Source organism: Otolemur garnettii, unplaced genomic scaffold (genome assembly GCF_000181295.1).
Source record: "Otolemur garnettii isolate 467f Iridium unplaced genomic scaffold, OtoGar3 scaffold00009, whole genome shotgun sequence".
NCBI classification, from domain to species: Eukaryota; Metazoa; Chordata; class Mammalia; order Primates; family Galagidae; genus Otolemur; species Otolemur garnettii.
The window spans coordinates 11,162,654-11,175,709 of NW_003852404.1; the positions used below are offsets into that span (position 1 = coordinate 11,162,654).

General features: G+C 41.0%; 1 protein-coding gene across 2 annotated transcripts in view; it reads right to left on the minus strand.

Annotated features, from left to right (window-relative positions):
• GABPA (GA binding protein transcription factor alpha subunit) overlaps window positions 1–9,336 on the minus strand; it is a 44,610-nt gene extending 35,274 nt beyond the window's left edge. Inside the window, exons 1-2 of one of the 2 annotated variants that reach the window (XM_023509727.1) lie at window positions 9,213–9,336; window positions 3,016–3,118 (exon numbers count right to left, since the gene is read on the minus strand). In XM_023509727.1, the coding sequence (XP_023365495.1) occupies window positions 3,016–3,092 (77 nt within the window). In that variant the 5' untranslated portion in view covers window positions 3,093–3,118; window positions 9,213–9,336. The other variant, XM_003783899.3, reaches the window with a different exon arrangement.
• Between the last annotated feature and the right edge of the window lie 3,720 nt (window positions 9,337–13,056).

Genomic DNA, 13,056 nt, shown 5'->3' on the forward strand with positions numbered 1-13,056 from the left:
AAAGATTCACTTGTACCCTTGCAAGATGAACCACAGAAGTTAGCTAAACACGTTTAAAATTTTTGATGCTATCATTTAAACCTTGGAAGAAGTCATATAAAAATCTGGATTACCAATTTTTCTTGAAAAAAATATGGAGGATTTCACATCACTGGGTCTAAATTCCCATGCAGCAACAATCTGCTACAGGTGGATAGAACTACTGCCTTTTTCACATGTCAATATAGTAACTACTGACCTCTTACCTAAACTATCTGCAAAGGCCTAGACAGTAAATATTTTTGGCTTTGTGGGTCATTTGTATATGTGTATAAAAATAAGTATACTGGCTTGGTGCCTGTGGCTCAAGCGGCTAAGGCACCAGCCACATACACCTAAGGTGGCGGGTTCAAATCCAGCCTGGGCTCGCCAAACAGCAATGACGGCTGCAACAAAAAAATAGCCAGGTGTTGTGGTGGGCACCTATGGTCCCAGCTACTTGGGAGGCTGAGGCAGGAGACTCACTTGAGCCCAGAAGTTGGAGGTTGCTGTGAGCTGTGATGCCACAGCACACTACCCAGGGGGACAGCTTGAGGCTCTGTCTCAAAAAAAAAAATAATTAAAAAAAATAAAAAATAAAAATAAATATACTCATGCTAGGCTCCAAGAAAGGTCTTGGTGATTTTCCTCATATTCATACCTTTATAGTTTTCTCCTACATTATGCCAGGGCTGGATTGTGTGATCATTAAGTTATTTTAAAAGACAGTGCCGGCTTTCATGTTGGCACTCTATGTCTCTTGAAACATTTGCTTTAGAGGAAACCAGCTGCCATGCCATGATCAGCCCCAGAGGAGAGACCCATGTGATAAAGAACTGAGGCATCCTGCTAACAGTCTCAAAGTGATCTTGAAAGCAAATACCCTAGCCCAAGTCAAGTCTTCAGATAACAATAGCCCAGGCTGACAGCTTCACTAACATGTAAGCTTATGAAATACTCTGAGCCAGAACCACCCAGATAAGCTGCTCCCAGTTTCTTAACTATTTATGATAAATAAATGTTGGATATTTTAATCAGCTAAGTTTTGAGGTAATATGTTTTTTATTTATATATATATACACATACACCATATATATACACACACACACATATATATTTTCATATATTCATATATGGTGTTTCCCTCAAAATAAGACACTGTCTTATATTTATTTTTTCTCAAGACACACTAGGGCTTATTTTCAGGGAATGTCTTCCTCTCCGTACTGAAAAGCATGGCATAGCTATGCAGATACGCTGCATAGCCATGCCCATCACTAGGTCTTATTATCAGGTTACAGCTTATATTTAACAAATGCATAGAAATCCTGTTAGGGCTTATTTTGGGGGTAGGTCTTATTTTTAGGGAAACAAGGTAATATGAAAATTAAGAAATGCATACATTCTCTCTATTCTTTCTTCATTAGAAAAATATAGGATACTCAAACAAGTTAAAAACGCTAAAAACTTAAGGTTTTAAATTGTAGCTGTACTTTCTTTTTTTTTTTGAGACAGAGCCTCAAGCTGTCGCCCTGGGTAGAGTGCCGTGGCATTACAGCTCACAGCAACCTCCAACTCCTAGCTCAAGCGAGTCTCCTGTCTCAGCCTCCCAAGTAGCTGGGACTACAGGCACCTGCCACAATGCCTGGCTATTTTTTTGGTTGCAGCCATCATTGTTGTTTGGCGGGCCCGGGCTGGATTCGAACCTGCCACCTTAGGTGTATGTGGCTGGCGCCTTAGCCGCTTGAGCCACAGGCGCTGAGCCACTGTAGCTGTACTTTCAATATTCACTATCCTATTTAACCTTATTCAGTTCCACTGTAGTTGTTCTATACCATTGTTACTTTATAGAGATTATCTATTAATTTTTAGTTCTTTTTACTTTTAGCATATTATCTTATCACCTGCTTTATAGTGTAAAATAAAGATCTTCCTTAATCTTTTTGCTGACTCCTAAATCTCCATTTCTACCCATATTGCTCTTTGGATTCTGAACTCATTACTACTGCTCTTCTTCCAAATAAGAAAGATTCTGTTATTATTCTAATTAACACCTTTTACCAAACTTAATGCTTAGTACTGTGAAAATAACTCATTTACCTGTGTATCTCCTTAAATACAATGTAACCTCTAGAAATGAGAAACTCATTTATTTATATATTCCTGTCGGTTACTAGTTTGTAACAGCTACTTAACAAATATTTGTAAAATTATTTCAGGTTGAATTAAACTTCTTCTGAAAAAAGAATCAAGTAGTGCTCCCCAAGGGGAAAAACTATTACAATCGATTACTTTACCATTACCAGTTATGCTTATTACTGCCTTTAGTTTATAACTAACTTTCCCACTCAGCTATAATAAACCCGTTAAATTAGAAGCAAAAAAGCAATATATTATCCCCCAAAATGCTAAAATCAAATTTTTTTTCTTCTTTTTGAGACAGAGTCTCACTACATCATCCTTGGTAGAGTGCCGTGGTGTCACAGCTCACAACAATCTCAAACTCTTGGGCTTAAGTAATTCTGTTGCTTCAGCCTCCCAAGTAGCTGGGACTACAGGTGCCTGCCACAATGTCTGGTTATTTTTGTTGTTCTTGTTGTCATTGTTGTTTAGCTGGCCTAGGTTCAAACTCACCAGCCCCAATGCATGTGGACGGTGCCCTAACCACTGAGCTAAGGGTGCCACACCCTGAGATCAAATTTTTAAAAGCCCATAAGAACTATGGCTTGATTTTAATTAGGTATACTGATATTTTAAAAATAACCAAGGTGAGCAAAATATCAAGACCCTATCTTTACAAAAAATACAAAAATTACCCAGGTGTGGTGAACCATGCCTATCGTTCCAGCTACTTGGGAGGCTGAGATACAAGGATCACCTGAACCTAGAAGTCTGAGGTTGTGGTGAATTATGCTACCGCATGCTAGGTCAGGCAACAGAGAAACCCTGTCTCAGAAGAACAAAATTTAAAAAAAGAAAAGTTCAGACAACACTGACCTTTCTTCTGTGCACTCTGGTTTCTCTGTTCCATCAATCTCAATTTCTATAAGCTCTTCTGCTTCTCTTTTAGTCATGGTTGAAGTATTTCAGGAGATCAGTCCTGTAGGAATTAAATTTCAAGAGATTTTAAAATTATCTGTATAAACAAAAATGATACACAAAGAGACTCCCAATTCAAATAAAAGCATAGGGGATGCTAAAGAGGAAGCAGTAATCTTCTCATGTAAAAGGAAACCGCAAATGACACTTATAAGCTAGCTTCTGTTTAACTGGTGCTTATTAGCCTGACATGACAATTTCATCATTCTATTGGACTTACTGGACTATTTTTATGCCCTCCTCAGAAAGATGAATTCAAGTTACTTCAAAATCAACTGGAAACTATTTTAAAGACACTCTTGTTCTCAATAACAGACCCAAAACTGAAGCTTAACATGGAAATGAGCTACAATTGTTCAGCTACAAGCTGTATCTTACTACCAGAATTTACTGAAAAGCATTGCACTGATATATATAGTGCAACACTATATATACACGTGTGCATATATATATGCATTAATTATAGCTAGGATTTTTGTTACAAATTCCATCTCATAAATTCAATTGAAATACTATGAAACAGCAAAATAACAAATAGATATGCACATCATTTCTCTCATTATACACACTAGAATTTTTTAATGATTTATTTTTCAGATGTGGTTTTATTTTCCACATCTGAATAATATTCCACTACTTCACTTTATTACCTGTTACTTTAAATGACCATTAATATGAAAGCATTATAATTTTAAAACTGCAAAGTAATGCATAAAATAGTTACATATATTAGTATTTCTTTGTGGTCATTCCCCAACTGTTAATGTTGTTAAGTCCCACGTTCAGTTACTACTACCTACCTCCTGCAAGTCAAGGCATTTTATGCCATTTCATGCCACAGCACTTTCAGAATAATTTTTTGTATATGTTACTACAACTAAAATGGCACATCTTGGAGTTATAGGTAATATTCCACTAAATTCAGTATTCTAACATTTACAAAGTAGTCTGTGTTCCCACTTACATGATTTGACAAAATGAACAATTCACATATTCATTCCTATTAATAGCCATTATTTACTGAGCATCAGGCACTGTATTCAAATGCTTTACACAGGGCAATCTTGTTTTGAGCCCACCCTCATATGAACACTACTCAGAAGTCAGTGAGGCTAAATAAATCACCTGTGGCTCTATGTCACACTCTAGGTGTCATCAACCTAAGTATACATTATTCTACCCAAACTAAGTTTGGTGGGACCAAACCAAGGTTTGTTCAAAGACAGGCTCTGTACTGCATATACTAGTACATATGTGAGAGCCACCAACTTCTCTTACCTGAAGCACTGTGACAGCCTCCTAGCAGGATTCCCTGTGCCTGCCCTTGCCCCTCTACAGTCTATTCTTGGTCAGTGCAACAGCCAGTGTGATCCTTTCTAAAACTGAAGCAAGACTATGTGGCACTTCTGTGATAGGACAGATACAGTAAAAGCCAAAGACTTCACAAAGGCCAATGAGGCCCTAGGTAATCTCCCCTCAACCCCCACATTATCATTAGCTCCCTCTCCCACACTAGCCTGCTTGCTTGTCCTTGCGTCTTTCTGCCCAAGGCCTTTGCTCTCACTGTTTAGTCTGTCTGGAACCTAATTCCCCAAAATGTCTTCTTGGCTAAATCCCTTACCTCTTTGAAGTCTCTCTTCCTGACCACCCCCTCCCAGTGAATTCTGTAATCTCTCTTCCTCACTCCTTTTACTTTTCATAACACTTTAGCATACTATAGTATTAATTTAGTATATTTACTGTCTTTCTTCCATTTTTGGATCATTAACAAAGTACAAAATTGTCCAAAATTGACCAAAGGAACTTAAATTGGTTTGTCTAAACTGGAGACTTCCCCTACCTTCTTGAAGTAGGAAGGACCTCAACTTTTCAAGGGGTGAAGGTCTCTGTGGTAGGTAGAATAATGACCTAGAACTGTGAATAAGGTGCATGGCCAAGGGGAATTAAAGTTGCAAATGGAATTAAGGTTACTAATCAACTGACCTTAAAATATAAAGATTATCCGATTATCAAGTGTGCCAAACAAAATCATAAAGGGGGAAGAGAAAACTGGAAGAGAGCCAGCGATTCACTGTAAAGACTGGCTTTGAAGATGGAGGAAAGAAGCCATAAGGTAAGAACACAGGTAGCTTCTGTCATAAAAGTTAGACAAGGGGCAGATTCTCCCTTTAGAGGCCCTAAGTGCAGCCCTGTCAACACCCAGTTTTAATCCAGAAGGGACCCATTTCACAATTCTGATAGCTATACTGTAAAATAATAAGCTGGTGTTTTTAAGCCACTAAATTTGCAGCAGCAACATGAAACTAATAGTCTCCCTTTCCACTTAAGAAAAGGCTGTAACTCTCCTCAGGTCTCAACATCTCTAACAGCTACAAAGCTCATTTTCTGACAACTTAAGTCTATACATGGCACCCATATCTAGACTACATGGTACAAAAAATTGTCTGATTTTTCCCAATGTTATCAAGATTGCTTTCACACTTGTCCTATAAGGATCAATAGTAAGAGGGTAAGATTATCCACTGGAATAGACTGTGCAAGTCTAGCGGATCACCTAGGGTCTAGCAGGTTTCCTCTTGCAATGATGAAAAGATGAAATAACATTTGTTTTCTTTTCTTGCTGATGCTGACCTAAGAAGTCTTCCCTTTCCCTAATAAAGCCTATTCCTTAACTGGTGCTATGTGTAAAATTGTGGAATTCATCTGGAGTGCTAAATAAAAGCACAAAACAAGTGGTAGCTCAGTAGGGACCTATCTTGTAGAACAATATAAGCTTCACAAAAGCAGGGATATTTGTTCACAGATATAGATGAAGTACTTTTCAACAGTGCCTACCTTCACCAAGTTATATGTCGAATAAATGAATGTTATTCACACCATATAAAATGGACTTCAGATGCCATGAAGGCATAAATATAAAAGGTAAAATATAAACCTAATGGAAGAAAATGGTGGCAACTTCTTTGTGGCCTAAAGACGTATCAGTATTTCTTAAATAATATTCCAAAACCAGAAAGCATAAGGAGAAAAACTGATGGACTTAATTACATAAAAATTAAGATTTATGTTCAACACCTACAGAATGGGAAACTATTTCCAATACCCCCAAATGACAATGACTAATAAATGGAAACTACAAACTTTATACTGCGTGTATGTGGCAAAAGTTAGAAAGATAAATGACAAAAGTAAGGATCTTGGGGACATGGGACAGGTCTGGATATTCTGGAAAAAATTCAGCAGCTCTCACTCAAATCAATCACGCTTATAACTATGACCCAAGTATTTTGCCCCTAGATAAGCATTCCAAAGAAATTCACAGACTAATTGATAATAGGATGTTCCAGGCAGCTTTGTTGGCTACAGCTGAAACTGGACCTAACCCCAGCACCCATGGTGAAAAAGTGTCCATAAAATAAAATGTAAAAAAAGTACACAGTGGTATTTTAATACCAGTTAGAAACAAAGAAATAATGTCCACACAAAATAAATAAATTATAAAAACTGTTCTGTACAGAAAAAAGTGAGAATAGATTTATAGCAGAATAGCACTTTAAACACCTTCAGTTTTCAGGGCTTATAAGGAGGTCCATTTCCATCTCCATACCCAATTTTCTAAAAAAAAGATTAGAAAACATGTACATGCTCTGAGAACACCAGTAAAGAAAAAAGTACATGAAGTAGCCGAGGCTGAGAAATGGCCTTAATAACTTATCAGCAGAGATACCTAGGGCTTCCCTGATATAAGCACTATAATAAAGTTGTCAAAAAGGAATTAATGCTATGATTTTCCAAAGTTATAGGCCAGTCCCTAAAAAGTGCCAAACAGAGAAAAAAATAGAGCCCATACCCTTCTGGCAAAAAAAACCATGCTATTCATAGTCTCTTAATTGATCTTCCTTTCAGTTCTCTAAACTTAGCCTAGAGAAGCAATGCAGAGATTTGGGAAACAGTCCAAATCTTTCATTATCAGTTATGGTGTGTGTGTGGGTGGGTGGGGGGGTGTTAGCTCTTCTTCTGGAATCAATTCCTCAAGATTCCATGTCAATACTATTGCTTAGTTTCTCACCTAAGGGCTGCCTGCCTCTGTCATAAATGCATAGAACATCCCATTTTTTCATGAACATTTTGGTTTTCCTAGATTGAATCTAACCTGGGGTTCAGAACCTTTCACAAGATTGGTACAAACTAAACTTAAATGTAATTAGGAATTCTGGGAAATGCTAGTGTTTTTGAAAACACAGAACTGTTTAACAGTCTCTTTGAAGATTGTTGTTCTTCCCTGGAATGCATTATTAGTTTACAGAATTTAGGGCACTTTTTCCCAATACAGGATAAACAAATATTAGTGCAGTCTGGGGTACCTGCATAATCAGTTGTCCATTTTCCCAAGCTAATAAATGCTTTTAAGTACATTAGGAAATACTGTCAATAGTAAAGAAAAAGTACAGCACATAAACCTCTGTGTGTGGTGCAAGTATGGTGAAAGGTTAACAGTTGGTGACTCCCAGGGGCAGGGTTTGAGTGCTTACTATTGCCCCCCCCCCAATTTTCTTGAAGGTTTGTAGTTTTATAAAGAGTAGAGGAAGACAGGTTAACAGTTTTAATTTAGCGCATGGTTTAATAACATGCTTCAATTTAACAACTATGTCCTTATATATTTTGTTATTCCCTGACCATGTACCCTTCATGACATGCTCTTGTATATATAATCTAGGTAAAAAGTGACCACTCTGTCTAGGGTTAAGTTTAAAAATCATTAAACTTGAAAAGCCTAATCAAACCCTTAGAGGGTACTCACTTAGAGTGCCTATGAATGTTATCACTTCAGTCAAGAGCATCCTTCTCAATACTATACGGATAGTATTATCCGTATAACCCACTCATTTTATTTCTAAATTACCACTCGTCATCTTGCAATGCAGTGTTAGGCAGTGTCCTCTTTCCTTCAACCTAATCAAACTGGGATCTTAAAATCCAAAGACGCACACATGGCTTATCTCCTAATACACAAAAAACTTTAAAAGTTGGCAGACTGTATTAACCCATGTTACCTCCTTGGTTTACTGCTCGCTCAAAAAAAAAAAAAACAAAAACAGATGGGTACTGTATACGTTAATAAATGGTTTTGGTGCAACTGTGAGACAAATCTGGAAAGACCATTGGATCTGAAGTGAGTGGATCACTGAGTTGGGCGCCGAGACTGATTTTGCATCTTCGGCAGGAGCACATGCAGACTGCGAAGACCAAGGGCAGCCACGGGCTTGGGACCCGCCAGGAGCCGGCAGGGCGCCGAGGGAGGGGCGGGAGGCGCCACGCACCGCCCGGGCCCCAGGCGCGCGGTCCCCGGGGGCTCCACGCCGCTCGCCCCCCGCCCCTCCCCTTCGCTCCCCGCAGCCTCTCCCGCCCCTCCCCACCCAGCTCCCTCAAGTCTCCACGAACGGAAATGGGAGTCACAGCGCCGGGGACCAGCGGAAACAAAACACAGAGGCGGCCGCGGGGGGGCCGCTGTGGGGGGACAGGCCCCGGAACGAGGCCGGCCCGCGCGGGCCCGCGCCGCCCTCCTCCCCCGCGGCCGCACTCACCCGCTCCGGAATCGGCCCCGTCGCCCCCGCCCGCGCTCCAGAGCCGCCTGAGAACGGCTGCGGCGCGGGCTCCACGTGCAGCGTCTCTCCGGGTAAGACCTGCTGCTCCCACGACTCCAAGTGTGAGGCCCCGGGGCCCTTCCCGCGGAATCGGCGCTGAGAAACCCCAACCCCCCTCCCGCCTCCCAGGCACCCCCGGGTCCAGGACTACAACTCCCAGCAGGGTGCGCGAAACAAACGCCCAAGGCAACGGCGGCTCACGCGGTTCAAGGAAGCACAACGCCCCAGTCCGCTTTGTTTTACACAGTCTCACTTTTCCCAGCACATTCGTACACCTCAACAGCTCTAAGGAACAGGACGCTGACTCTGAGGGGAGCTTGAACTAGGGGAAAGGCCGGTCAAGGTGCGCATGCGTACTGAGCACGGTTTCCCAAAGGGAAAAAGAGAGCGGGTCAAGTTAGGCAGAGGAAAGATGGCGGAGGCTTCGCCAGGGGACCCGGAAGCACTTACCCTCCACTTCCTCCTCCTGTTTGGCCTCTGTCTCACCTACAGCCGTCCGCTCGCAGACTACCTCCGGGACGCTTCCTGTCCGGTGAGCATCGACCGACTGAAACGGCGGCCCATAATGCATAGCGATGGCGGGTGGGGGCGGAGCCAGGGCCGGAAGTAGAACGGTGGCGGCGGCGGTGGCTTTGGCAGCTCGGGACTGAGTGCAAGGTGACTGGGAGGGTAGTTAGACAAGGGTGGCCTCTGGGGATTTCAGTTCTGGGTGTCCTTACGAGGCCCAGGCTGCCTATCACCTCTGCTCTACTAGGAAATATAGGCAGCCCAATTTCTCGGGCACCTTCCTGGCCTGGCCCGAGGTCACCGCTGACCTTAGCACTTCCAGGCCTTGAAGTTTGCCAGAGATCCAATACACAAAACTGTTAGTATTCTCTCTGAGGACAAACTGGGGAGGCGGAGGAGGCAGGGAAGCCGGGGGGTTCCGAGCCCTCAGTCTGGCCGGGACAGCCCAAGGTCAGAGGCGCAGGACAGATCTGCCCACCCGGAACACGCGGGAGGTTCTTCTGAATTATTTAGGCAGGACGTGCACCGTAAGAGGGCAAAGAGTAGTAATAATCTTGAAAAACTGCATTTCATCTAAAAGCAGTGGGGGAGGGGGTTTAGGGATATGCACTGAAGAGGCATTGAACCGATTCATCTTAGGCTGGTCAGTCATCGCTAAATGGGAGAACCATGATCCCTCCCACGACAAGAACTCTCCAACTGCTGTACGCTTTTCTTGCTGTTGCCTTCCCCAGTCTTTCTGTTAATGTCAAATATTATCGTAGGTTCCTGCCACCCGCGAGTGACTTGAATAGAGAATTTATTGCAAGTGATATTAGACACCTATTTGTGTAATGACGTGTTTTCTGCGGGGCTGTGGACAATCCACACTCACTAGTGAGTGGGTAAAAGTGAAAAGGATTAAAGGAGGAGGAACGAGCTTGGTACGAGATTATGTGTTCATGTTTAGATGACTTTAGGATTTATAAGAGGGTTGAGAGTTGTTGAATATAGTAGGTAGGTTTGAGGTACAGAGAAAAGACCAAAATTAGAGTTTGTGATTTAGGAATCATTAGCACTTAGATGACAGATCACTGTAAAAATGAAAATGGGGCCACGCGCCATGGCTCACGCCTGTATTCCTAGCACCTTGGGAGGCCTAGGCAGGCGGATTACTTGAGCTCAGGAGTTGGGGACCAACCTGAGCAAGAGCGAGACCCATCTCTAAAAGTAGCCCCGGCATTGTGTCCTGTGCCTGTAGTCCCAACTACTTGGGATATTGAAGCAAGAATATTGCTTGAGCCCATAAGTTTGAGGTTACTGTGAGCTAGGATGCCTCAGCACTCTACTTAGGGCAGCCAAGTAAGATTTGTCTTGAAAGAAAATGGATTTACCTACGTTGCAATAGGAATAAGATCTGTGTATTCAGTTAGAGTTGAGCAGATTTACTGAAGGACTATGGACAGTTTAGTAACCTATCTTAGACATAGTTTTACCATCTGTAAAGCAGGGCTAAGAACACCTTCCTCTAATTTTTTAAGGGTAGTGCTGTAAGTAAATGTACAAGGGGAAAATAGGTCAGAAAACTAAGTTTGGGAACTAGCCCTAGAAAAAGTCCTAGGTATCTCCACTGAATATCGCTTCAGTCACCTTTGCAGTACACCCCTTGGGAAGCTATGCACTGACATCAGCACCTAGTCCACCCTTCAAAGCAGTTTTGGAACTTTTTTTCTGGAATGGCCATAAGAGCTGTAATAGTAAGTGGTCTGACAGTTAAGTTCATAAACTCATACTACATTGATGAATATCATTATGGTCATCAGATGGCCAAGGGGAATACTTAAAAGGTCATGGTAGTGTAAGATAATGTAGCACTTTTTAGAATGAGTTCCTGAATTTGATTGTTTGACCTCGTATATATGGAAGTACTTTGAACATTATCTAAGCTGAACAAATGTTAAGTGAACTTACTGCTGAATGTTAAGAGTGTCCTTAGATTGTCAGAAGGGAAAATAGGCTGAGTTGTACACTACTTTTTTTGTGTGTAATGTGTGTTGAGTGGGTTCTCCTTTGTTAAATTTGGACCATGTTCTTAACCTCTAAGCCTCAGTTTCTGTGTGTATAAAAGTGAGAATGATAAGTGGCCCTTTATACAGTCATTTGTTCGTTTTCATCTTGTCAGGTGAAGTATATGTATATCTTAGTGATATTAAGATTTCTTCTGGTAGTTTTTAAATGCTATTTCAGAGTTTGTGAACCTTGGCACTATTGACATTTTGAATCACATAATTTTTTTGTTATGGTGGTGGAGGCATGCTATTAATTATTGCTGTTTAAGTACTTTTGGCAGCATCTTTGGCCTCTTTAACCACTAGAAGCTAGCAGCACTCATCCTAGGCAGAACAAGCAAAAATGTCTTCACACATTGTCAAATGTCTCCCGGGGGATAAAATCTCCTTTCTCTCTCCCTGCCCCTGTTTGAGAGCCCATCTTCTAGCTAGTGCTGCTCAGATTCTCCCCCTGCCCCCCGACTTTTGTGTATACTTTTGAAGAATACAGCAAAAGAAACGAATAACCAGGCCACGCATGATGGCTCACTCTGTAATCTCAACACTTTGGGAAACCAAGAAGGGAGGATTACTTGAAGCCAGGAGTTCAAGACCAGTCTGAATATTATAGTGAGATCCCATCTCTACAAAAGAAAAAAATAAAAAATAATAAAAATACCTGAAAAATGAATCATGAAAAAAGATAAAAAACAAATTGAAGTCACAAAATATAAACTCTAATGTTTTATTTTTAATTCAACAGGCATAAATTACTCTGTTGAATTGTTAAAGTTTTTAAATGCTTATTCCCAATTTCTGTATTTAGACTAGTAACACAAATTTGTATCATTCACTAATTTTAACTGTTATAACAATAGGAGTCTGGTGTCAGTGTGATGATGATGATTATTAGGTAATTTGTGGGGAGGGCACGGGAAGCATGTTAACATATCAAGATTTCACTTAAAAGATTCAGAAATTTTACAAAGTTGTGAAGGGTTTGAAATTTTATCACCATTCCAACACAGGGTTTGGTCAATCCTTTGTTTATAGACTCCGTCTTTATTTAAGAGAAATTTTCTTCTAATTTATGGCCTTATCTATTCCTTTTCTTCTAGAATTCCTGTTACAACTGGGAATATCTTTTGCATTTGACTTTTATATCACTAAATCAAATCTCAACAAGGATTGTCCTCTCTTTTAATTTATCTCCTGAAATTTCTTAGAAAATAATGTATTTTAACTTTAGGAAGTCTAAGGACTTGGAAGTCTTTTAAGTCCTTATTTTTATAATTCAGACTTTCATCTTCTTTACAAATTCTAGCTCACTGATAAGGTTGCACTACCTTATCTTACTTGGGCCCCTTGGTATTTTTCTTTGCTGCTTCTTTTGGGCTTTGATTTGGTTGTTACAGAATCCTGCAATTGTTAACAGGCAGAACAGTTTCTTGCCCTGTGGGCCTGTGAAGTACAGGCAGATAACCTGGAATTCTTTATCTTTCTTGGCTAAAGTAACTATCTCTAGTCTCCCTCCCTCTTTTGGCCTTTTGCAGGGTCAGAGAAACCTGGTACATTAGTTTGAGGGACAGTATTCTTTTCATCCTGGGGGTAGGCAGTATTCTAACAGCCTACCTCTACTATTTCCTCTAGAGTCTAGTTTAAGAGTAAGTTCATGGCTCGGCGCCTATAGCTCATCCGGCTAAGGCGCCAGCCGTGTACACCTAAGGTGGCGGGTTCGAATCCCCAGCCCGGACCCGCCA